At 43.5% G+C, this 26,988-nt stretch overlaps 1 protein-coding gene across 2 annotated transcripts; it reads left to right on the forward strand.

Annotated features, from left to right (window-relative positions):
• Positions 1 to 26,516, forward strand: LOC143366846 (uncharacterized). 2 transcript variants are annotated; one of them, XR_013084831.1, is made up of 5 exons: positions 1 to 317; positions 7,136 to 7,341; positions 7,865 to 8,013; positions 17,649 to 21,041; positions 21,080 to 26,516. XR_013084831.1 is itself a non-coding variant. In XM_076808268.1 (4 exons), exons 2-4 carry the CDS (start codon positions 7,254 to 7,256, stop codon positions 17,817 to 17,819), a joined length of 408 nt encoding a protein of 135 aa, XP_076664383.1. In that variant the 5' UTR covers positions 1 to 317; positions 7,136 to 7,253; the 3' UTR covers positions 17,820 to 26,516. The 2 variants fall into 2 exon arrangements, 1 of the variants encoding a protein (XP_076664383.1); XM_076808268.1 differs by having other exon boundaries at positions 17,649 to 26,516.
• The last annotated feature ends 472 nt before the right edge of the window (positions 26,517 to 26,988 follow it).

Here is a 26,988-nt window from a genome sequence, read left to right on the forward strand (position 1 = left end):
GTGCTCACACTGCGACAGAGTTCAGTCAGTTGCTGTTTGGCCATCGAGCGCGGCGTGTTGCGGACCCGCGCTCTTCCACCGCTTCTGCCTCGCGAGCCCACTCGTCGCAGCCGGCTTGCGATCAGCTTATCGCGTCGATCGCCCCCACAGCTGTTTGGTCTCCTTCCTGTGCCCGTGCTCCCTCGAAATTGCGTTATTCTCTTTTTTCCCCGCTTTTTTTTCCGCGCCAAAAGAACTCTGTTGGGAAGAGCGGCTCCGGGCACATGGGCCCTGAGACACGAGGGACGGTAGAGGCTTCAGCGTGATGCATCTGCGAGGTAACGTTCAGAATTCCTTTCTTTCTTCATCCCTTCAGTCCTCTTTATTTATTTATTTATTTATTTGCGGGATCAGCCCATTAAGTTTTGCCGAGATAATGTTGGTAAATCGTGGTTTTAGAGAAGTAACAAGACCCTTTTTCCTGATGTTTGGCTGCGATAAAGTGTTGCGAGTTACAACCCCCCGCGCTGGCGACACTCCTTTTGTTTCTTTTACACAGGGGTTGAAGCTCATTTGAATAGAAGCGTCGACAGCGCGTGCGACAGTTTCGGACCGTTAAGGTTAATTCGGGACAACTGCGTTGAAAGTTGAGAGGGTAGGAAGAGATGGTAGATATAGTCTCGACTGTCGACGCCGCGTATGTTTTCGAGGGCTCGGTGAAAACGAATGGGGACGCTAATTGCGAGCGATGGAAAGCAGAAACATTTCGAATTCAATATTCTGTATTCACTATTACTGAGCATATGAAACTTAAAACTTAGAAACGATTTAAATATACATATTCATTTTATTTTGTCCTTTAAAACCCACGCGCTGTACTAATACAATGAAAACTGCAATTATGATCGCAACGTGATGTTTGACTTATCGCGCTCAGTGCGACTTGGCGGGGCTGAATGATTGACCTTAATCACTGAATGCCAGCCGCGGTTCAGTGATACAGTTTTACACATGTCAGCCATCATAATCTCCTCGGAACGCATCGATATTCAGCGTTCATTAGCGGAGCAATCAATTTGCATTAAAGTTTGTTGGAAATTTCATACAATCTGGAATCAGGACATTCATTAGTAGCGATGCGTCACTCGCTTCGCTAATTACTGGTAGGAGTTCAGGTGGAAAACACTGCGATCGCCTGAAAGTTTCTCGTTGAATTGTACATCCTTCGTCATTGCAACACCCTGCGGATTTCGTCTCTCGGGGCCAGCAATTAATGTGTCGCGCGAACTAGTTAATCAAGCAATAATACTGGGAATTAATTAACGAGTGGTGGCTGGCTTGTTTCCCGCAGACATTATGTATTCAACGTTCCGGCGTGGGATGTCGAATGCGGCTCACCTTGATACTTGAAAAGCGAGGGATAATTAGGTTCGGCCGCCCTTGCCGGATCGGCAGAATTTCCTGTTTACACGGTCACGATTTCAATTAATTTAATTGGCGAGAATGTTCCCAGTCACAATTCGCTGGCAAATTGCAGCGCGACGACGGTATTGGCATTGACGTCAGCCCCTCAAAATTCCTGTATCGAGGTCGATTATTTGGGTTAAGAATTTTCTTCCCGAGCTGCTTGTCAGTGGAGGGAAAGCAAGGGGTGGACACGGTGGGATGTAATTTGCAACAGAAAAGAAAAGAAGAAAACATTTCACGCTGGATTCAGATTAATCAGCGATTGCAATTGGGTTTCCTTCTTTCAAAGTTTATTTTTTCGAAGGAATTTTAGACAGAGGGTTGAAGTCTACGGAGTCCATAAAGGTCAGCCCTCGAGACCACCGTTTCGAAGTAAATTTCTCCGTCATCTAGAGTAGATGGATGTTTTATTGATGCAAGAGTCGATGTAATTGCATTCGAAGCTGGCTGCGAGCATGGACGCGTATACCCTGCGAACGTGAAGCATGTGAATAATAGAGGAGATGGTGGGAATCACGCGAACCCGGGGTGCACAACTTGACAGGGTATTAGGCCGAGTACAAACTGTAACCACCCTTGCAAGTTCAAAGGCCGATCGTTCGAGACCTGCCTCGTATACAGGATGTCCTGGCAGGCGATCGACAGGCTTCTCTAGAGTATTTGCCAGGTCATGTAATGGGGCCTGCTCCAGTTCTTCTTGGAATAAAAGGTTAGCTATTGATAGACCTAAAGTGAATTTTTAGCTAGTAATCAAAATTGTGGGTATCGGTAATAATCATTGAGGGTAAATGGGCCGAGTTATAGGTACAGAAACCTACGAACCCTGAAAATGACAAAAAATTAGTTAAACACACTGTGGGCCCTATAATTTTGTCGTCTTTATTTTGCTAAAAATTACCAACCCATCGAACAACTCTTATATTCTCAATTATTAAAACAACCAAGCCATAGTTCCACTTTAGATTAAAAAAATAAAAACTGTAGAAAATCTAATTATACATTATACAATTATTAAATCTACCAAGCCATAGTTTCATTTTAGTGAGCATACTCACTATCGAATAACACACTAAAAACCTTATAAAACAATAATAAGAAATAAAATATTCCCAATAGAAATAAAGCTACTTTTCTTTAACAATTTAAATCGTCAAACTAAAACTGTATTTCAGATAAAATTGAGGGTTGGTAGCTTACTGCGTAACTTGGCCCAAATGTAGCTTCATTCACAATAGCGTATCTCTACATTTCGGATGCAGCTGGTGATACATGCATAATCGTCCTCGGGATTGCAAGAGCTATACAGGAATGCAGTATCGGTGCATTCTGGGTTTTAAAATGTGCAAGCGTGGCGTACAGTGAATAGGAGTGGATTAGTCAAAAGGTGGACGTGAATTGAGGATCGCGAGTAGGTTACATCTGCGCTGATAGCTGGCATAATAAGTATCAGGACTAAAGACCGTTTATCTCGAGAATGGATGGAAATAGCTCCTTTATGTGCATGACCTTTTTTGCTTAGAAAGCTCGTCGATTATCTAACGGGACACCGCGTGTACATGCACGTGAATGAGGCTATGTAATTCCATTTTTTAATCAGGCGGTGGATCAACGATCGCTGGTAATTTCGAGCGCGTTTCTGCTCCCCTGGGGTATTTTCAACTGCGCTCGGGGGGTGTTTATCAACGCTGCAGGGGTTGTTGTCTTTGTGAGATCAATCTTTTGAAGGGAACATTGCGAGCCGATGCTAGTTTGGAGGAAATGAAGAGTTAATGAAGTGGATTTAAGGCGGGCAGCAGTGGGATACCCGGGAGTCAATTACGTGCTTTCAAGGATAATGGAAATTTAGGATTTTTGCACGTGGCATGATTGCAAAATAGTGAGGTCGTAGGAAAATCAAATTGTGCCACTCAATGCTTCTTCTTTAATTAAATGGCAGGAAGGTATTTTTTACTTTACAAATGCTTTCTCAAGCATTATTTGCTAAAATTTTGCCAGTGAAAATGCCCTGAATTCACAATTTTCTCAAGTTATAATTTATTTCTTTAAAACGGTGTAGTGAAAACAATTGAAACTTGACAGATATTTTCATCTACCCATCTACTACCTGTAAAAAAACATTGAAAACTTTGGTACTATTTCTTCAACATTTTTTCAGCTGTTTTATCTGTCGAGGTCGTCTCTTTCCATAAGAGTACGTGTAAAATCAGTGAAAATTATAATCGTTATAACTCAACAACCATTTAGTGAATGCGTTTAAAATTTTTGGAGCACATGAGGAAGATGAGAAAAAATAATCTCACAAATTTTTATCGACTTGGCACTATTTTGAAGATAGGTAAGCTTTCACACCTCACAACTTATAATTCAGTGGAGTGCTGCTTTAGTGTATTTCGCAAGTATTTGTTCGTTGTTAATAATACTCTCCAGTACACCGCAGGCCATGTAAAAATAAATCGAGGTTGTTGATCGACCATTTCACGCGTTGTAAAGCCGACAGGTTTAAAATAACTTCGCAATAGAAATTTTCATCAATGAGACCATTAGCAGTGCAAATTTTCACCTAAATAATACAACGGAGAGAAGTGGTTTTGATCTGTTCCGAACGGTTGCGCGAGCTTTAATTAAAAATGGGGAGAAATTCACTGTCTAATTGGAAGTATCTGTTCGCCCGACAGTTTTCCCCAACTGAAATGTCAAAGTTTGCCTGCAATGCCGTGTTTCTATATTTGTGTGTCAAAAAAATCTCGACAAACGAACGCAACCTTTTTTTATTTAATTTGGGGGGTCGCTATTTCCAACTTCGAACTTGGCCGTTTACATAGTTTCCCGATACCTTAATAGCAATTCAATAGCGGGAAGTAATCTGAAATTCTCAAACCTGTTACAGTTTCGAAGTTTCTTCATTAACCCTCGAAAGATGAATAGCTTTTTTCATTATTACTCGGCTTTATTACCCAATATAGAAAGGTACATGTAATTCTAGTAATATAGCAGAATAATTACAGTAAAAGTCGAGGCTGCAATGTAAACTGTTAATACTGTTAATAAGTTATATAACTAAATCTAAAACTAAACAGAATTCACGCGAGACTTATTTAAATTCTAATCTTCTTTCGATCTAAAATTCTTATCTTCAAGAATTAATAATAATAATATTAATAATAATAATAATAATAATAATAATAATAATAATAATATAAGAAAAAAAGAAAGAGAAAAATAGCAGAGTTAGAAATTATATAGTATATGTAAAAGTACAAGTAGAGTGCAAAAGTAATAGTAGTAGATAACAAGTAGGTAACGCGCGTAGCTTCATATTTAAGACGAATTGAAAATAGCAGCCCCCGTATCCTCCATCAGAAGGTTAATCAGCGAGGGATCAGCGAAATCCCGAAAGTTAACAAAGAAATCGTGTCTGTGTCCCAAATCTGGGTTGTATCGTAACCCTTAACAGAAGCGTTTGGGGGAGGGTGAGAACGAGCGTGCAAGTCGACATCCCCGAAGCTTTTGTTCGCCGTAACCCGCGGTGCAAGTAAAAGAGAAATTGTGCGTTTATCTCCGTGCCGCCTGCATTTCGTTACCCCCCACTCTCTCCCTCCCACCTTCTGTCGTAAACGCCGGAACTCCCCCGAGCTTCCTTAATCCTATTCTGCATTTTTTACACGGGGTAGAAGTTTGTTCGGCGCGTCCGAAAGAATCGCGCTAACGAGCGGCACAAACATCGTTCCATCTTCCGCCTTTGTCTTCGCTTCCCGAGCAGAGTTCCGCGACGATTAATCGGGGAGAGTGCGCAGGTAGCTCGGGGACGGTTTAGCGAAGCATTGTAACGTTCGCGCTCCGCCGCGTTTCGCCGACTTTGACCGGGGACGTTTAATTTTTACCGTCATCCCGCCGCTCGGTCGCGGAGCCGCGCGGTTAGGGGAGGCATGCACGATCGATTGGTTCGGGTTACAGGGCTGCAATAAGGGAAGGCAAGCGCCGTTTGTTTAACCTTTATCGCAACGGGGCCATGTTGGCCTAAGAATAATGCAGATGGCTAATGTTGGACGTTCAGTTCGCACTTAAATATTCCATGGAATTTGGCCGCCGTCTGTTCGCATCGCCCGGGGGGCACAGAGCGCCCCGCGTTTCCCTGCCCGTTCAATTATTTCGCGCTGTGCACGTCACGCGCCAGTAATCGGGCACGTGACACCGCGAAAACAGCTGCGGACGCGTGGCTGCATATTAAATGCATCTGCAATTCGCCAGCGCGATAACTGGAGCAAACTGCTTCCCCGGCTATCTGTTTCCTGTGCGAGCGCCTCCATAGCATGGAAAGCAAACCTTGCCAATCTGGCATGGCAACGAGTTCGACATGCACTTATCCGGCTGAACTGTTTCAATCGATACCCGAGTGTCACTTGTTCCGAACAGGCCTGTGCTTGAAAATATTGAGATACTATTCGTATTTCGTTTCACAAACTTGCAACGGTATATGCGTGCTGGTATGTGTGTATGTGTGTTGGAGTTGGAACAGTGGAAGCTGGGATCTCTTCTCGAGTCACTTAACAATTAGGGAGCACGAAATGCAGATTTATTTTTATATTTTATATTTGTTGAAACGTTTCGAGAGATCCTGGGTCGATGGATAGCTTTTTCATTTTGTAGGAATAGGTTTCGTAATTCCTATATGTTCGGGAGCCACGAAAAAAACGGACCTCGGGCGATGGGATTCGAACCTACGACTTTCCAGGGGTCCTCTGCGCTACTGGTCAGCCGCCTTACCAATGTCGCCAAAGTCGAACCTCGAGGTCTCTTATCTCGCGCTCCCTCTTAAGGGAGTTCCTGAACCCACAAATTTAATATGCAAATCAATTTATGCATCGAGTTGGATCACACTGTTCGGTTCATAAGGGTAGTTAGGCAACCCGGAAATTCAGAAAATTATGCAACTTTAGGTGCAAGTAGAGTAGTTCATCCGCAACACAAAACTATTTATTGTTGGTGGCACAGTGCTGTTTTGGGGGTGAAATCAGTGTTTTCTTTATCGTGGAATATCTCGAGAATGCTGAGAGATATCGAAAAGAAGTTTAAATAAAAGTTGCATCTTTTTTTTATATCTACAAAACTGCGTGAAAATAATTATCGAATTACGGATTGGTGGTGGGGGTGGCTTGAAAAGTATGGATTTTTCGATATCTAATTATTTTTACGCAGTTTTGTAAATATAACAAAAATGCAACTTTTGTGAAACTTCTTTTCGATATCTCTCACCGTTCTCGAGATATTCCGCGACAAGAAAAAATCTGCATTTTTTTCAAGAGCTGACCAACAAAAAAAAAACTCTACTTGTACAGAAAGTTGCATAATCTTCTGAATTTCCGGGTTGCCTAACTCCCCTGGCCAGTCATAAATAACTTCTGCTGCCATTTCATTTAAATTCGCAGCAACTCATATCCCCGAACCGACCAGCACTTCGCGACACATTATTTCAAAGCTGCTACCCCCCAGAAGGTTGTGCTTTTCGAAAATTCGTGGAAGCTCAATCTGGAAGGAGCTTGAGCAACGATTGGAGCCGTTTACGAACAATCAACCGGTTAAGATCGTGTACGGCGTAGGGCAATTATCCCGCGTTAAGATCAATCACGCGAGTCCCACGCGAAATTGATCCAACGATGAGAAAAACGTATTATTCTGATTTCTGCCGCAGATACGATGCTCCTGGCCGCAGTGCGTGGACGGAGGTTGCTGGAATAGTCGTCTCTCGTGGATCCCTCTTGGAGCGATACGCGCCACCTTCGTCCTTCCGCCAACGACAATCGAGGACCATGAAGAGATCTTCGGGTCTCCCGGGCTGGCAGATTCTCCCCTGGATTTTCTGCCTGCTCGTCGTTCTTCTGCTACCCCCGAGGGCGAGTGAGTAGAAACAGCGGGACGGTCTCGATCTCGCAGCGAGGAAGTGTGGATTTCAACTCCGACGCGGGCAATCAATTGCCACGGCCCGATAGTTTTGCATTCAATCACTGGCGAGGGAATTATCGCGTCAAATACGCGAAGTCAAAAAGCCCGGGAGTCCAGTTTTTCATTACGACACTCGTAAATCTATAATCTACTTAGGAATAATTGCTCCGACGTCCATTGATTTAATCGATCGGCTTTCCTTTGCGCAAGCCCCAGAAGAATGGCTGCGATAATTATTCGTTAATCACGCGTGAGATTGAATCGGTTCGAGTCTGTTTCGGTGAAGCTCGACTCGCTGGGGGTGAGGAGTAATTAAATTTTTTTCTTCGATCGCGTACGGAAGCATTTCGGTTGTGCCGCGAAAAGAATACTTAGCTGCAATGCAGATGATAGAGACCGCTGCCACAGGGTGGCTCCTGCAATTACAAAGCGTAGAATTCTCGGCGACCAAGCGACATTCGGGGGAAAATCGTTTCAGGCGCCTTGGAGGAGAACTGCACGGACTTCCAGGGTGGCACCGTTCGACACGGCGTCCACTATGTGCCGGGACCTGCGGTTTGCAGTCTCTGCGTCTGCTATCATTCGGAGCCGATGTGGTGTCAAGCCATCTACTGCACGCCACCCTATGTAAGTACACGTCAGGTCTCGAACAGGTGCCGCCAAACTCAGCTCTCGAAACGTTTTTATCAACCGCGAGCGGGCAACAAAGGGATTTCCCGAAGCGCGCTTCCACGGTGGAAACTCTGGACTCCACTCGAAATTTCGCTTGGTTTATTAAATTGTAGATGTGGTTGCAGTTTGGATACATGGTGCTCCCAAAACTGCTGCAACTGGAACACTCTTTTCGAAGTCGAAATGTAAGGGGTACATTCAGGATTTTTTCCCAACCAAACAACGCGAGTAAATCGATGTATTGCTTAGTACAGTTAATATGTATATATTGAAGGGTAAGCAAATTTTTTTCAAGCAAATTCATGAATCCGTTTCCGGAATACTCTTCGTCAAAATGTGCGCTGTAGCAAAATCGTTCCTCTGGCGTTGGCAGTGCTTTAGCCATACGGTTAATTTGAATTCAAAAAGACAAAAATATTTAGAAATTAGAAGCCTACGTCTGTTACGGGAGGTCCAGAAAAGTCAGTATCGCAGAAGATAACAAAACGGCGGACGATTGAAAGAGAAATTCATAATTTAGGGGAAAATGTTGATATAAAAAAATAGAATGGGGCAGTTGATTAAAAAAACAGAACGTTGTGTGATACAGACGGGTTTTTCGTACTATAAATGACCTTACTAATGCAAATTGGATGTATAGTTTTTTTTATATACTCTAAACGCGGTTGAAAAATGTCATCTGAGAAAAACGAGTTCAAAGTGCCCTTTCACGGAAAATACTAGGTACATCTCCGTCAATTTTACGAATTTCTTCATAAAATCTCGAGTGACCATTCTTGAAAATCGATATTTCCGATTTCTTGCAGCCCCCTCCCCCCTTAAGGGATAGTTTAGAATTTTAAATCGTTCTCGAGGATATTACAGCTTTCTCAGCTCCTATTCATTACGAAATGTCAAAGTACTCGCGGTGCAGAGAATCCCTTTACCCCGCATAGTTTGCGCATATTTTTACATAGAAACCGGAGAAAGTGCAACGCGAAATTCGTTCACATGCGTTTGTTCGCACCTGCATGCGCGAGTATCCTCGTTTTCCAACTGCTCGCGAGAATATTTCATAATAATTGGAGTAGCGAAGTTGTCAAGCGGTTAGATATAGACCCCTACCTGGCAACTGGGTTAAACATTTATTATTTACATCCGGCTTCCTTTTATATCCCATTAAGTCGGTATTATCTTGCGTGCCAGCTTCTTTCTTCGAGCTAAGTAATCTTCCCAAGGGAAGAGTTTTTCGCGTTTTAATCGAGATTAACGGTGCAAAGATGGCCACAGTAAGAAGCTAAAAAATAATAATAATAATAATAATAATAACGTACCTACAAAATTTCACATTTACACCGTACGCACTTAATCAATGACTACATTCAAAATTCACACGGTCGAACAAAATTTCTTCACCTCTCAGCGTCGACAGTCGGATCTTTTCCATTTTCGGATATTCCGCTCGCCCTGCGCTGATTATTCGCCAGAACACTCCGCGGGGACAGCGAGACAACGCTGTATATGGGTCGAAGCTAGAAAAAAAGGACAAAAAATGGCGAAGCGGAGGGGTTGAAATGTTACTCGAAGCGTGACGAAATTGCGCCGCATCGAAGCGCGCGGAATCGATTACGCGGCACGGATGCGGCCGGTGTAAATGATTTTAATGAACTCGCTTTCACGAATGAAATTCCGAATGCTCGGCAGGCTGCGCAGAATCGCGTCCAGGGATACTGTCGCACAAATATCTGCGTGTTAATGGGTCAATTACTCGCCGCTGGGAGAAGGAGACGACGTCTTTGCCTTTGAATGCTCAGCGTTCCCCCGGTCGGCGAAATTGACGGATAATTTAATTCGATTGAGGATTAAAAGGACACTTCGGCGAATACGTTTGCGGTGGTAATTGCAAGAGACCTCCTTTGAATTCTTAACAATGATAGTGTCTTTGTTAAGAGTGGTTGCTGTGCAGAGTGTTTTCTTATTAAATAGTAGGCTTTGTTGAGAGCCGTCCTAGTTGCGGAGCAGCGATTCGAAATTTGCGGTCGTTAGGAGAATTATATTATCTGTAGCTCGGCATTATTGGATTACGAGGGCGAACGAGCAGAGCGCAAATTAATGAGGGATATTCGTTTAACGGTTCGTCGATGCTGGGCCAGGGCCTCCTTCCCTCGCCTCTTCACGACTATTTTTCATCGGCCCTAGACGGAGCAGCTCATTAAAGTTTGCTCCAGGAATCAATTACCGCCAGCAGGAAATTCTATTATCGCTCGAACGTCTTGGAATTACGCCCGCGACCATCATCCTCGGCCGTTTCCGTTTCGGGCAATTCCGTCTAATCGCCTAATGCAAGGCTCTATTGGTACACACGCAGTTTCCTGCGAGTCCTTATGCGATATTCATGAACAGCGGCGGGAGACTCGCCACGACGATTTAACGAGCGAAGGATCAGCTCGCTGCCTGTTGGTAGATTAACGGGATTCGAAGAGAGGGAACTTGATCGGTGCGCAATTCTTTGGAAATCACTCTCCATGTATTCATAGCCCATTAAATATAGTATTTAGGGGTCCTAGTGTGACTGCTGAAAAAAAATTAATTTTTCGGGAATTAAAGAAAGAAACAAGTAGGTATTGCAAGTTTATAGCTTTATTCTATCATCTTTTAAGATTATAAAAGAAAATTGTAAGGTAAAAATTATCCATTTATGGCGGAATATTTTTATGGAAAATTTAGTGAACAAAATTATTCTTAGCGAAAAAAAATTTCATCAATTTTAGCAAAAAAAATATGGATTTTGGTGACCGTACGGATCCGATTTAGCATATATTTGCAAAATTCTAGTTCGAACGATAAAGTAACGTCTACTGAGTATACTAAGTATTATTCTTTGCACGATGTTTCAATTCCACTATTAATGGATATTTTTACTCACAAAAAATTCTTTCATAGCTTTAAAATATGATAAAATAAAGCCACAAACTTGCAATACTTGTTTCTCATATTAATTCCTGAAAAATTAAGTTTTTTCAAATCGTCACACTAACAAGGAAAGTCTCCAGGTGTCCACCTCCGATTGCTTTGAATTTTGGATATGTTTTAGAGGGCCGAAAAATAAGATATACGTGCTTTTTTTATAGCGGCCCGTTTTTATATTTAGGGGGTGAAACCACCCCTGAATGTTATAAGATTTTCAGGTGTCCGTCTCCGAGTGCTTTGGTTTTTGGATTATTATAACGCAAATGAAATTTATAGGAAGTTTTACTCAACACAATTTTCTAACCCTTATGAACTTTGAGGGGTGGTCTCATCTCCTAAATATAAAAACGGGCCGCTATAAAAAAAAAACACGTATATCTTATTTTTCGATCCTCTACGACAAATCCAAAATTCAAAGCAATCGGAGGCGAACACCTGGGAGACTCTCCTTGTAAGTAGGAAGATCCCTTCAGAGATCGGTAATACTAAATGTACCTACCTCGAGTGCGTTTACTTGCCGCAAATGGTGCCGCAGAAATGCTGGTAATCCTTTCCGCAAAAGGAACTTTGCCTCGTGGTCGTGGAAGTTTCCCACGAAATCAATGCACGTAATCTAGCTATCAACCTTTCCATCTAAAGTGTCACGCTCGCGGTTGGATTTTGCATTTCAATTCTCCCCGTTCGTACCTATTTCAAGCGAAGTAAATCGAACCTGCTCGCTGGGGGCAACGAGTTTCGAAACGGAGCGCTGGTATTCCTTCGTGTTTGTGCAGTAAATACGAAAGGGACGTCATAATTTTAATCTCCCTCTTGGTCCGCCACAGTGTACCATTTCGCTGTCCCCATTAGTCAACTTTTCATTCGTCAAAGCGCCACTTAAGAAACTTTCTCGGTTTGCATTTCACGCTTTAACGGACGGGCGAGCGTTTCCTGAAGGGACCCGGCGGGTTCTTTAGACGCCTCGTTTATTAAAAATTATCTTCGATCGCGGGGAACATTTGTCAGAGACAAAGCGATTCGGCGGTTCGTGCCGCGGTCAGTTGTTAGCCTGGATCGCGCCAACACGGCTGTATAATTATCCAGGACTTTGCGTTTCCGGCTGCGAAAATGGAAACGATGTTTTCCTCGGCGAGAACTCACAAATAGACGGGTCGATGTTACGCGTAACTTGGGCCTTCTGAATTTCAAATGGTACCAATCCATTGGATGTCTGCCGTTTCGCGAGTTTTATGTCAATCGCGCAGTGCTCGTGCCTGTTCCAGGCATTCGCGTTTAAATTAAAAAATGTGAAGTTACAAAGTTCTTCCTTTAAGCTTTGACGATGAGCATGAAAAGCTTTCAGACACGGAGCTTTCAGCTAAAAGCTGTGGGGATCAAGTCGGAAGCCTGGAATGGTGAAATGGTCTAGAAATGTCAACACTTGCGATTGCTTAACCAATGCTAATTAGAACCGCGAACCTTTGGGCGAACCTTTGAGCCCCTTCAGGAACGTTTAATTAATAACCGAAAGATTTAAGAGCACCGGTTTGCACGCTTCACCTTCGATTCCATACGTCCTTCTACACTAATTAACTCGCCTGCAGATTTCGCGAATAATTACTTCGAATGGCTTGGTTCCTTGCGGGGCCATCGTGTAATTATTTCCAGGGGTGGAAACGGAGGAACTGGTGAGGAAACGATACACTCGAGTGTATTTTCGAACGAATAGTTATTAATGGACATAAATTCGTTGAATGACGGACAACCGTGGCGGCTAATTTTCCCTTTGGGGATCAATAATTGGGTCCAGTTAGCTACCCACCTTCAAAGTGCCAAAAATTTAGTTAAACGCAGCATGGACCCCATAAGTTTGCGATCTTTATTTTGCAAAAAATTACAGCTCTGACATTATAGGTACAATTATTAAAACTACCAAGCCACAGTGCCATTTTAGGCTTGAAAAAACAAACTACAGAAAATTTAAAGTAATATTAATTATACCACTCACTATTAAATAACCCATTAAAAACCCTTCTAAAACAATAACAAGAAACAAAATAAGCGCAATAGAAATAAATCTGCTTTTAAAATTCAGTTTCAGATGATTGGGGGTTGCTAGCTTTCTGCGTAACTAGGTCTAATTAAATAAGCTTCCGCAGTGGATGTTTCCGTAAACAGAAGCTTAACTTATTTACGAATTGTAACACGATTGCCGGCGCTGCTAATCGCTTTATCGAATTTTCACTTGCTGTGACATCGCTGAATCCCTAACGAGATTTTTCACTACGCCTCTGTGACCGACGAATTTTCTGAGCTTCCGTGCCGGAGCGAGAGACGTCGGACATTTGCATGAAATTGAACCTGCCAGCCTTGTTCACCGGGCACGACAATATTGCGTGTATTCACCCGTTCACCCCCAGCAATTCTCTCCCTCCCTGGGGCACGGAATTTTTATCCCAGAATTTTGTTTACGTGCTTAGATTGAAAACTCCGCTGCAGGCACGTATTTGAAAAGTTTCGAAAGTTTGAAATAAAGCCAGCAATAAGCCCCGATAAAGTACTGCGAGATTTCTGTACAGGGACCAATTACGGTTTCGTGGAAAATTTCGAAATACACGTTGGAAGTTGGCGACTCGTTCTAGAATAATTACTCTCGTGGAAGAACAGGGTGAGTTGAAGTTGGGCAAAGGTCAGTGTTTAATAACGCGGTATTAATTCGAAGGAGCACGCTGGAAAATTCTATGCAACGGTTAGTGTATGTATACTTCTAAAGGGTTTCCTGCTCCTCAGCTGAACCGATGATGTAATCCTATTTTCGATAGGGGGATTACACGTGTAGGTACCGCGAGATTGTGCGATTTCGCTGGTAGACGTTTTTCAAGAATCGCTGTCGAAACGCGAGCGCGGTACGATCAGAGGCGCAAATTCAATTTGAGACGCAATTCCAATGTTTGCGTGAAAACGTGCAAGATCGATATGTCGCACACGTGGCAGTAGCTAGACGCGTGCCGCATGTATAGTAAGGCGGAGCGAAATATAGTGGCAGAATTTTTTTCCATTATCCGTGACTTCTAATAGTTGACGAAATTTTATAATGGCATTTAACCTGTCAATATCTGAACTTCGTCGATAAATTGTTCGCGGTGCCGCAAGTCAGTTCAAAATTATTATTTTCGTTGATCTTATGAATTTTATTTTATCACACGCCATTTTTGACACGGGGATTTTTTATTTGATTCATACTTTCTTTTTTATTGCATACAAGGGCAAGATTTCATGTCGCGAGATTGAACGTTCAGAGCGCTGCAATTTCTTTAAAAATTAACTTTTTTTAAATCGGCCTTGTCAAAAGCAGCATTTGTTAACATATTTTAAGAAACTAATTTGCTTTTTGCGTACCGCAAATCGCTGCAGCGAATAGCACATTTGGAAGTAGCCCCTACAAGTGTATCACACTTCTAATATTTTTACACACACGAATCAAGTATTATAGCAAAGATGTGACATAATTAATAAAAAAAATTACGAGCCCAATAATGCTAATACTTTTTTTAAAACAAAAATCTAAAATGACGTCAGATCCTAGGCTTCTCACGGTGTATGCCCCCTTTAATTTATTTATTTATTTATTAATCATAAACGAGTTAGAACTCACTATATAGCAAGGATACATAATATTTTGCGTGTTGAATGAAAATAAATTTACATATATGCATACTATATCAAATTATACTTAACAATGGAGAGAAAAATGAAAAAATAGAGGTAAAGAATGAGTAACGAGAAATGAAAAATGTACAATGAAAATGGAAATGAAGATGAGAATGAAAATGAAAATGAAAATGAGAATGAAAATAAGAATGAAAATGAGAATGAGAATGAAACTTAATTCTCAGAATCTCAGAATTTGCTACACACTGGGAGTATAAAAGGCGCCCAATTTTATTTAAAAAAAAAGTGTCTTGCTACGCTCGCACCAGCACAGAAAGTAACTCTAACTTTTCAAAGCCTGTACGCGAGACTTAGTCGTGAAAGTTCTCGTTCCCTTTCGCTCCTCACTCATATCTTCCCCTCGTTCTTCTTTCTTCAAAGAAGAAAGGTACCACAGATCTGTGCCTACTGCGTCGGGCTCGCGCCTCGGCTGATTGGAATCGTCAACTTCCGTTCGAACGCCTCGAATCGCGTAGCACGCGCGCTGTCCCCGTTCCTCGATATTCAGGCCACCCCTTTGGCTCGCATGCGGCGACGTTCATGCTAATCCCGCCGGCAATTACAATATCTTTCGGTCGTTAACAAGAAAACGGCGAGGCTGTTGCGTGTGCCGACGCAGAAGCCGCCGGTACGCTTGCACGATACCCGCGGCGCTGTTGGATTTCGTTGAACCCCGTGTTCTTAGCCGCGTCTTTTCGTGCCGGCTGCAACGAAAATAGAGCGCGATATTGCAGCCGCGCCGTAAATTCTCATCATCCGCGGATTGTGGGCCCGGCGATACACATTTCCATCGGGATACATGTCCGTTTAGCGGGACCCTTCGTTCACTGAGTTTTCAGCTTGAAATTAAATTTACCGCTCGCTCCGCGAGCAACAAAAGCGGGGGTAATTAACCCATTAACGCTGTCGTTTGGAATATGTCGGTCCATGCAGCCACCCTGTATTCAATCACGAAGTAATTTGCCGAAAAGAGGAACACCCAGGCCTTGGGGTTAATTAGATTCTCTTCGGTAACTCTGGAAATAGGTATTCCTTCACCTCTGCACTTTGATTTACGCTCCCTTTTCTGTACCTACGCCGTGGTAGTGGTGGCGTGGGGGAGGAAAATTTGCGAGAATTTTCTCCGCACTGCGAACTGCAGAGCGGCATCGAGAAGGATAGCCCGCGAGGAAACAAGGACGCGGTGTCCCGAAAGGTAAATAGGTTTTCCTATACGCGACTGGATGCAACGTGTAGAGATTCAAAGTCGAATTTCTCGAAAATGAAGCGCGATATGAAAAAATGTTATTCCTTCTTCTCGACTCATTTACTTGTTACGAGTCGAAAAGCAAGAGTACCTTTTTTTCACATCGCGCTTCGTTTACCAGAAAATCGACTTCGAATTTCTTGACGCTGCACCCAGGCGCGTATAGGAAAACATATCTTTAAAGTAGAAATCCCACAGCCGTCCAGAGCTTGAGTCGTTCCGTATATTTTTATTCCCTTGCTGTACGGAGTCTGACAATCCATCGACGTCCCGAGGATCTGCCTCTGAATACGGGGCTGCAGCGTGAAAAGCGAAGTGCAGGCTCCGAGCCAAGTATCCGTAGGTGTCGGTGTGTGTTACCACTCGACTTCTCTCTCGAGGGCTGCCGGCCCGGAAACATTATGCTCCTGGACGAACGAGCGACTCGACATCGATATTTTACCCCCTGCATTAACGTGTGTCGAGCGAGCATTGGCGGACGGCCGTGTAAACACACCGATGCGGGCAGATGTGATTGATTGTGCAGGGTGCTTCTACAATGGGCGGCTTTGAACACTCCGCTCCGTTCGAGGAATTGAAAGCAGAGCCTCGAATGAATATTGCGTGTCGGGTGTTCCTTCCCTTCAAGAAACAGACTTTTGGGGCAGATTTTAGGAGATCTCCTGGAGGAGTTGGTGGGTGTATGTAGCAGCGAGAGAAAACAATCGGGTTATTGGAGCGTTATAATCCTTTATTATCATACATGAAATGCATACAGTTGCGTACCGAAAACTGGGGGATCTTTGGCAGTCAATTAAGTTACCATTTTCGTATTTTTGAATATTTTAACTTTTCCGTGGTAATTCAACATTCGTAATACTCATATAATCATGCTCTAATAGTCTTTTTCTAGAAATGTAAATTTTGATATGTTGAAGTTTGTAGTTGAAGAAATTGTTGCAGGTAAAAGTGATTTTTTCTCAAAATTCACCAAATTTTTAAGGTTTAAGGTCTGAAAATTTACAGAAATATTGACAAAACCCTTGCCCCGGGGTGCGATACACCTCATATGACCACGAAGGGTTAAAGAAGGAAGAGGACAAAATTGTATGCATTTTCACTACTTGTAGTATAATCATGAAAGATGCAAAATGTTAATCTTTATATTAGGTATATCATAAAATGTTATAAAAACCTGTCAACATTCCCCCAGCTTTCAATATAAAAAACGGATTAGAATCGCGAATTCTTACTTCGACCTCGATTTAATCTGTGAAATATGGTACGTATAGTTTGGCCAGATATTTCCCTAAGTAGCTACTAAGTAACTGCGTTTCAACACGTGAACTCTCTTACACAAACATTCAACAACCATCACTTAGAATGAAAGTATCAAACACACACCTTTCCTATAATCCCCCTGCAACCAACCCTCCAAAGACAGCTCTGACAACCCCAAGCCCCTTCCTCCGAGTCGCCGTAAACCTATTAAAAGAGCCGGTGAAAGCGATTCTCTGAAAGTCTATAAATTACCATTCACAGAGTGCAGCCTCTCGATGAAAATGGACCCACCTCGCTGTCATCGTCAGTTGTCCTTCCCTCGATCCTCCCAATCCTTTCGCTATATTTCTCTATTCAATTCCACTGCACGCGGCCCGGATTCCCGCGGAGGCGTTCAAGCTTTGTTGAATGGCAATTGACCAGCTATCGACCTTCTCTGCCGCAGAAATGCAAGAGGTTTCGAGTCGGCGAGCGTTGCTGCGAATTCGAGTGCCTGGACGGCACGGACGTGGACTGGACCGGGCCGGACCTGATCATAGCCGCGGGATCGTCGAGGATCGAGGAGCAGGGGACGATCTGGCTGCTCGGCTTGATCGCCCTGCTGAAGGCGCTCTAGTTCCCGCGAGGGGATCGGCGACGGCGCGACGGCACGAGCACCGTCGGCTCGTCCACGTGATTCGGCCTCTGGCAGCGTCGTTCGCGGTGAACACGGGCCACCAGGGATAGGGGAAGGTACGGTGTGGCCTGCTGGCGATGAAACGTCACGTTTAACTCGCTGATTGCTCCTCGAGGCGGGTCGAGGAGGGAAGAGGCGCGAGGCTCGCCCTCTGGGACCGTTTCCGTTCTAATTTGCAAGATCTCGGTAATCGCAGCTATCTTTTTCAGTTAATAGCAGCTCGCGCATCGTCGCTGAGTTACATGGTGAACCGCAAGAACCTTTGTCTTCCTTTAGCCGCCACCTTGGATTTGCATTGAAACGTAAAGTCTCGTTCACGTTAGTCGCGTATACTGACTTCAAATTTGTGTGTCGGCAGTGTCAGCTGCCTTCAAGGTACTTTTAAGATTAGTCGAAGCAAGTAGATATGTAAATTGGGTAACCACAGGAGGTGGACTCCTTCGGTATGCCATGAAATATCACGTTTCTCATACATTTCTAAGAATTTAGTAATCTTCTCGTTATTCCACAGTCATTGTTTTGCGATTAAAACCTCACTATTCAAAAACAATGGGCAGTCAACTTACTTCAAGCGACTTCAAGTTCACGCTTGTACGTGCGTTCACACTATTCAAGTTGTATATCATGTCAAGTATAGTTGAAAGACTCTACTTCGCTTGAAACTTGAAAGAAACCCGGAAGGATATTTTAGGTCGAATAAATAACTAAGTAGTTCACATTGCTAGAGTAGTTTGAAAAGTTACTTGAATACAAGCGACTTGAAGCCAAGTAACTTCACTAATCTGAACGAGGGTTAAGCGATATTAGTAGCCACGGTTGCCTTGGACGATCAACGTAGTGTCACTAAACAATAAAATATTGATTTCTCTAGTACCTACAACTTGTTAGTTATAATCGTAAACGTCATAGAAAGGGTCAAAGCGCTGCCACGACGCAAATCAGGCCAGTCAATAGCTCGTTTCCTAGATACTATTTCCGAGAGCACTCCAGAGAACTATATCAGGGGAGCCAGCGACGCTGATGGCAAGTTGCTTAGATGTTGTTCTCGAGGAAACGTCACGTCGCCTTCCTTCCTCGACGAGAGTTCCCGATAACGATGTTATCCTAGGGCGAACGAGGCGTTTCATAGCCAGCAGGCGATGGCGTGCAAGTGTAAAATTCACCCTCCGGGGGTGGCGACTCGCGCCCTGGAGTCGTGTCTCAGAAAGTTTTATTTTTTCATTCGCGTGATAGCAAAGATGTGATAACGAGGCCACGAGGCGCGGTGCGAGGGAACGGTCGTTCATCGATGACGAGCGTTGAGGAGACCCGTCGAGTGTTCTTTCGTCGATAGGCCCGGCCGAGATCATCGGATGGAAAGGCTGGGGGTTCGTTAAATGTCGAGCTTTACGCCTCGGCAGTTCGTCACTTTCAAGGCTTAGCCCTAACACTCACGGTCCAGTGGATCGTCACCTTATCCGGACCTTTTTAGACAGAGTGACGTCTGGCAAGCTTTTAATCGAGGAGCCCGCGACCGGTTTCATCTGATCGTCTCGACTCCGACTCGATACTTGATTCTGTGGAATTGATGAATGGAGGGTGCGCGAGACTTGCCGTTTGTCGCGGTTGAGAACCGAGTGCGGGGTTGTTTTCTGACGCGTTCGGGGCTCGATTAACTCCGCGATGTCGGGAATTACACTCGTGCGATGCCGGGAATGAAGATAAATGCGCGACGTAGCGAGGTGGCGGGTCAATTATTCATCGCTTGCAGCGAACGGAACGCTTTAACCCTTAACCCGTGACGTCCGACTTTGCGATATAAACGGTGACGTTTAATAATTTCACATCGACAAGCCTAAACTTATTTTTAACATATACTCAAGTTATCAGTGACTCTGTTACATATTTGAAATGGTACTTTGCACGTTTCATTCAAAGCCACTGAAAGTTGCCTTCATGACGCGACATATTTTAAAACAAGGTCGAATGAAAAGAGGAAGAATATAGGGAAAATAATTCTGCAGGGGTCTTCCAGACTCCGCGACAGCAGTTAAGGGTTAATGCTATAACGTGACTGTACGGATACAACGTTTGACTTGACGATAGTAAGATTACCAAGCAATCTTCTTAGTTGCCCTAATGCCTTAATGGTTAGAATCGTTTCTGTTGCGTTCCCATCACTTTTATGATTTCATTTACGGAATTCACGAGTGAATCGATGGATAATGTCATTTCCTTTAGCGAAATTATGTGAACGGCTCCTGGCTACGGCTTCGTTTCACCTATCACCAAATTATCCGTATCGCGCAATTAACCGAGCTCCACCCGAAGCACTGGTTCTCAATCCCAGAGACTTATTCCGCGACTATAATTATCAAATAAATTACCGTGACGAATGTTAAAGCTCAACTATGATCGAACTTTATGTTTACAAGATTTGGCGCATCCAATCGCGGGGAACCATTGCCCCAAGAAATAAGATATTCAAGTAAATACAGTGGCGCACACAGGGGGCTTTGTAAAAATAGAAGGAAGCTGGATTTTATTCTCTAAATAAATTTTCACAATCCCTTAATGAATTTTATTAAATTTGCATTAAAAATACTTTTCTCCCTTCAACTCGGCCTCCCCAAGATTAGATCCTGAATGCGCCACTGTGTAAGCACACCTCCACTTTCCCGTCTTTTCTGTCGCTAAAAGCGCAGAAAGTCACCCAAAATCGTGCGACTTCTCAAAAGTCTTCTGTGCTCTCATTCCCGACGGTTCAGTCACAAGCACGTAAGATTTCTCAGAATTCGCCGTTCTAGGGCCGCGAGTGCGTCGAGAAAGAGGAAGATCGAAAGGAAAGCTCGGGCTTGGGATTACTCAATTATGTAATTCGGATCAGTCCATCCATTCGTTCGACGGCCTACGCGTTTCCGATGGCCGAACATATCATTCCCGGGAGAGATGACACGCCGGAAGGAAAGCAAACCTACGAGGACTCCTTCGAACGATACATTGAGCTTCTACGACCCAAGGAAATGACGCAGAAACAAGTGATGTTTATGATTCTGTGCGGTACCCAACTCCAAAGTGGACTCCGCGAATAAAAGGAGCAAACGAGACAAAAGCAACACCCCTTTACACTCATCCACCCAAGACACTCGATTCCCGACAATGAGTGTATGTAGGTAAAAGTACGTTTTGCTGATACCGTCTTCAATCTTGGGTGACCGTAGCGGGACAGCGAGCCATCGGCTTTATCAGAGGCACCGTAAACGAAAAACAATACGTACGTATTTTCTGCGTGTACAAGTATCACGCGATGCACATACCGATCTGTACATACTCGTCGGACTGGAAGGTGGAGGCGGGCGAGACTCTCCCGGAGCGAAGAGATATTTAGCTACCAAAAGAGAAGCGAGGGAGAGATTAGATGTTACCATTGGCGCGCTCCATATTTCTGTACTCGAAGTATTTTAATTGATAGGCGCGCTCGAGCGCCGAGCATCCCCGTCGAGCGAAGAAGATATCGATTGAGTATAGGCACATGCTCAATTAAATCTAGTATTAATATCCCATTGAATACATAGTGTTTTAAGAAAAAAAAACGAGGGTTGCAGCGGACTCAATTTTAATATATTATTACGTACACGTTTATTGGAACGACGCGCTCATTAACGAGCCTCTTTCTTTCCGCGTTGCCGACGTCGTTATCGACGGGGGCCATTACTCGGCGTACGTGACCACATTTCCCGCGGACACGCCGCGGCAGCGTTTTCACTTGCTGTAATCTTCGCGCGCTTCTTTCCAGTAACTATCAGGCTTCATTGCTGGCGCAATCACGGCCAATCATGGAGCGTGATTGGAACGTTGGTCTGCCTCGGTTCAACAGTGTTGAATATTATTTGGTACTGCACCGTGCCGGGCAAATTAATGGTGTCAAGCTGCGGACCTTGGGCTCGATGTGCCCCACAGATCCAGTCCCAGATACATAAAATGGTATTCAAAATTTCGGACCGTGAACGCTCATCTGGCTCAGCGAACATTCGTCTGCCACTGGCCGAATTTCCATTTACAGGCGGTTAGGTAGCGTTTCAACGATGTATATTGCTCGACACTATTTTTTGCCGAATATACATTAATCGAAACTAGGATTTGTCGGTTTTTCAAAACCGGGAATTGCGGTATAATTTATTTGGTTATGTTCTTGTAGTTCCATAAATATTAAATGAACTGAAAATTTGTACGGATTTTAGTTATTTCAATTTTTTATTTTATTTATTTGGTTTTGTGTAGATAGATTATATTTAATTTTGTTACAGCTTTGTAATTCCATAAATATTACAAAAACTGAGAAATTTTAAAATAAGTGTAAATATTTATTTACTGTTTTAATTATATTTTGTTTGTTAAGGAGGAGAGGGGGAATTCGAAAACCGGTCTAACCGGTTTTTCGAGAGTAATGGAATTCGAAAACCGGTCTAACCGGTTTTTTGAGAGTAATGGAATTCGAAAACCGGTCTAACCGGTTTTTTGAGAGTAATGGAATTCGAAAACCGGTTTTTCTAAAAGTCGGATTTTGTATTAAACCCTAATTGATATATAAATGCCCAAGAAAATACATATACCTGCAATCTTCCTAAAAATCATGTAAGAAGTAAATACGACACAGAAAAGAATTTAAATAGGTACACGAGAGTTACAAACAACTTTAGATAACTTATACATACCTAATGGCAAATTTATTGCGACACATGTTTTTGACGATAAAGACTTCTAGCTAACAATTGATAATTTAAAACAATTCCACACATATATATACAGATGATACGCTATTTATTTTATATAAATTTCGTTTAACTTTTCGCATGACCGATCGACAAAAAATAGTTTCCAGCAGTGTATCACTGAATCCTTGGTATTAGGATTTCTCCTTTCCTTTTTGCGATAATTGGTACACATTAAAGTCACAAAAATCCTCGATACGGTGTGATTCAATTACCCCGGCGAGGTTCAGTGTAGGTTCTCCCGGAACTGCCCCTATTCGATTGTTACCCACCGGAAACGTGATTGGAGAGCGAGCACTGCTCAACGATCAACCGAATTGTGTCCGCGCCATAATTGTACCGCCACCGAGTCATATTGTTCCGCAGCACCGTGGCATTGTTCGCGCAAATACGTTGCAGCTGCAGACGAATAGGTACCAATCCGTGTTTAATTTGAATTTATACCCATCCCCTTTGTTAGGCTCGTTAAACGCGCGTCTGCTTGGCAACATTGAAATACGAAAATTACAAAGCCGCGGAAGAACGCACTCCCCTTCTCCCGCTTTACTCGCGCGAGCGTGCTTCATTCGAATTCACGAGCGGGATTTTTCGCGCAAGGGAGTATCGTCCCTGACTCTATTAACCGTACAACGAATCTCCTTTTCGGGCCGTTCAAGCCGATCTGACGCGAGAATAATCCCTTTCCACGGGTCGCGCGATTTCCATTCTTTTCGCCACGCGCGTTCGAGCGATTTGAATTGCAGAGGCGGCAGCGGCGTGGGCGTGTTTCAAGGGCACGTTAATGGCACATGAATTTTTCCCCCGTCAAACTTTCCCCTATTTTTCCATCGTCAAGCTTCCTACGCGCGTTAGGATGACATCGAAATTACAATAAAGTCCAGTTTTCGAGACCTGGTTTCTTATGTTCGTAAGATATCTGCCCTCGAGTAGCCGTGGCCGTTTAGCTCTCTTCCCCGCACCGAGGTCGTGACGTTGCAATTAAACGAAGGAACAATTCAATTTCACGGCCGCGGAGACGGCGCAATTCGAGGTAACCACGCGTACAGAATTTTCGCGTTTCCCCCTCGGTTCAGCGTTTCCGCCTCGCGAAGGTTTAGCCGTTTTCACGCCCGCGCGCGTCGAGCACCCTTCCGCTCGGTACCCAGCGATTTTAATTCGTTCACACTCCGCGGCAAAGTAAGGAACGGGGCCCGTCGACGGCTGTCGCGAGCCCCGATGTTTTCGCATTCACAGCTCTGGAAATTGTCCGCCCGCTTTCCTGCCGTTCCAACGTAAACGGCCCCTCGTTAACTCGGGCTCCGCAAAAAATTACGCGTCCCGCGGTTTACCCGGCAAACGAGACTTTCGCCGTGAAGAGCAAGTAGCGGAGAGTGGAATTTTAACAGATTCTGCGCGACGATGTAATTACTAAGTGGAGTAAAAGGGGAAATTACATTGTCTAGTTTGGTACAATTTCCAAGCGAACTAAGCTTTTCTTTTTTAAATACTCCGTGCATGAGAATTCATTGCGCGTGCCGTCTCTGGGAAAACAACTTTTTGGCAGGAAAACTACGTCGGCGGAAATGTCTCCGCGTTGACCAAATGAAGAGATACACGTTGCCAGGAATGTCCCGACATCCGTCCCCAAAGTGTTAATATTTTAAGTACACGCGAAACTCCTTCTCGAGACTGTGACTGCGAAAACATTGGTGCAGAATGTGTGCACCTATACATCATTTAAAATACGAAATTCAGTTGAAAGAATTTGGAATCGAAATGCGTTTTCAGTCAAATTTCAAGTAGACGGAGTACGTGAAATTACAGTGTGACTTTTTATAAAGAACATTCTATATTGGAACGATCGATGCAGTTCGCTTTGCCTGGAGGCAGAGATGGGCAAAATTTTTATTTCAATAAAATTCCGAATGACGAGTAAAAGTTAAAGAATTTATTGGTCGTGTGTGGAATAAAGTTAATTTTTTTAATCATCGAGAGTTTCAACTTCAGCGTCGAATAAGCTTTTCAACTTTAACTTTATTCGACGTCGAATAACTTTCTGTTATTTAAAAATAATTCTTTATTTAGTTAATACCCAACTCTGCCTGGGGGTAGTACCATAGAAATCGCTTCGACGCTGTTTTCTCCTGAGTTTCGCATTTAATTTCTACACCCACACAGATTTGCGGAACGCAGATGCCTGTACCGTAATATTGTACTTGAAGATTTTTACGAGCGATTTTCTTAACACGTTGATCCCCTCCCGGGGGAATTGAACGTGTACACTCGAGTGTTATCTAGGAGCAATAAGGTTTTAACGATACAATTTTACCAGTGACATTTTAATACGATGAATAGTATCGGAACTTTGTAATTAGTGGCGTTGTTAAGTCGGAGTTCTCAAAGTTTTCTCAAGCGACGAGCATTTATTCTGATTTATGCGATATACCAGCTGGCATTTTCACCCTCGGTAAATCTTTCTGCCTCAGTTCCAGCTTCCGTGATTAATCGGTTGCCTTTGCTCATGAAAAAGGCATCTCGCCTACTTGATACGTTCTCATTTTAATTAAACGATGCAGGAACACTGACACTAATCGACGCAACGCTGCGTGCTACTCAAGAGATCTGTCGAAGGAATTGCCGTTAATTTAAGGTCCTCTGCTCGTCGTACAGGGTATTAATTAATCGTCTATAACGGAAGCGCGTCCGAGTCCAGTTCGAGCTTAAAGTCCAATGAATAATCCCGCGACAATAGTCTAAATCCATATCATTTCGCTTGTCGTTTATCGGGCCGCGGAGTATCCGTTGCGTTTTCCCGACCGGAAGCAAATTGGAAGCGATCGCTCGTTGATTTTCCTAAAAATCATATTGGCTTGTCAGAGGTGACGTTTTGACGCGTAAGTAAACGGCACTCGGAGCTTCGAGACGGGATGTCGGAGGCCACGATAGTTTCCCGGTCATTGCGTATTTATAGAGGGCTGTCGATTCGACGGATGCTCCCGGCGAATTTGAATTGTAAATAGGCGCATTGCAGATTTAAATTAAAAGCAACGATAAGGGTGTAGGGTACTCGCGGCGGTTCGCTTGGAGACGGGGCGGTTGGCTTTTAAGACAGAGTAATAGTGTATTTATTTTTGTTCCGGAGTAAAGTTTAAATGCCGCTGATCGCGCGGATCGTTAGTGGCCGTAGTTTAAGCTCGTCTCCAGTGAAGATTAACCGATAAAACGGCCCGAGAGTTACGCGGCCCGCGATAAATCTGGAGCGGAGCTGTTCAAGGGAGCATTATGATTCCGGGCCGCTTAACTTTTAGGGCACGGCGGGTATCGTTCGACGATCATCGTCGCTCGAATCGATCTTTCTTCCCCTGCCCTCCAAGGAGCTTCTGGCAAAGAAAGTAATGCGCGCAATAAGAACGATAGACAAAGGCACCGGAGGAAATGTAATTTCTGAAAGTTCGGTCGGAAAGTTTGGCGCCCCGGTCGTTTCTGACCCAAGTCGTTAAGGCGAGTGGCAAAGGGGGCGTTTTGTACTCTCCCTGGACGAAGGTGGCGGGGAGCGCAGAGTTTTCCGGCTGGCGAGTCGCCGGGGCGTTTTTCAAAGTTTTCAGCGCCGTCGTATTTTTGCTCCTTTGACTTAACGTCGAGACACTGTCTATCGAATGATCAACATTAATCGACCAATTTCTCTAAGCTTGTACTTCGAATTAACGTTTACATGTAAAGAGGATTATCAATCTATTTCAATGTAAATATTTAGACGATAGATTTAATATTGCTATGATACGTAACTACCTTTGATTGTGATTACACCGTCTTATCATCGAGGGGCCTTTTATGTATGGTTAACCATTCTGAACCCATTACAGATTATAATAATTTATTCGATCGATATTAAAGATATTGGAAACGATGGCGAGTCAGTGTGCTTTATTGTGTCCTTACTTCTTTACAATCCTGTAGTAGTGTCTGTGGGCGAGTGAGTTGTAAGTTTTAGTACTTCTAGTAGATACTAATGATACTAATATACGTTTTTATAGCCCGAGAACTGTGCTTCGCAATCTTTCTTTGAGTCGCGATCCCAAGGTAAATTTAATAACGTAAAGAAAACACATTAAAGATAGGTATTTCGGAATATAATTATTCTAACTGAAGAATAATTAATTATCTTAAAGATATTTAATATATTTAATTACCTTATGTAGTGCGATGGCTGTGCTTGCATCTGGGCAATTCGCTTCCTCTTCTTTTATTTATGAAAAATCAGTGTTACATCATTAATAGAACAAGTTAAAATAAATATGCGCTAAGAATCATCAACTAAAAATAACCACGGCCTAGCCCAGACCCTCCCCGAGGAAGATTTCGCGATCCACAGGTTGGGA

This window comes from Andrena cerasifolii, chromosome 3, assembly GCF_050908995.1.
Source record: "Andrena cerasifolii isolate SP2316 chromosome 3, iyAndCera1_principal, whole genome shotgun sequence".
Classification (NCBI taxonomy): Eukaryota; Metazoa; Arthropoda; class Insecta; order Hymenoptera; family Andrenidae; genus Andrena; species Andrena cerasifolii.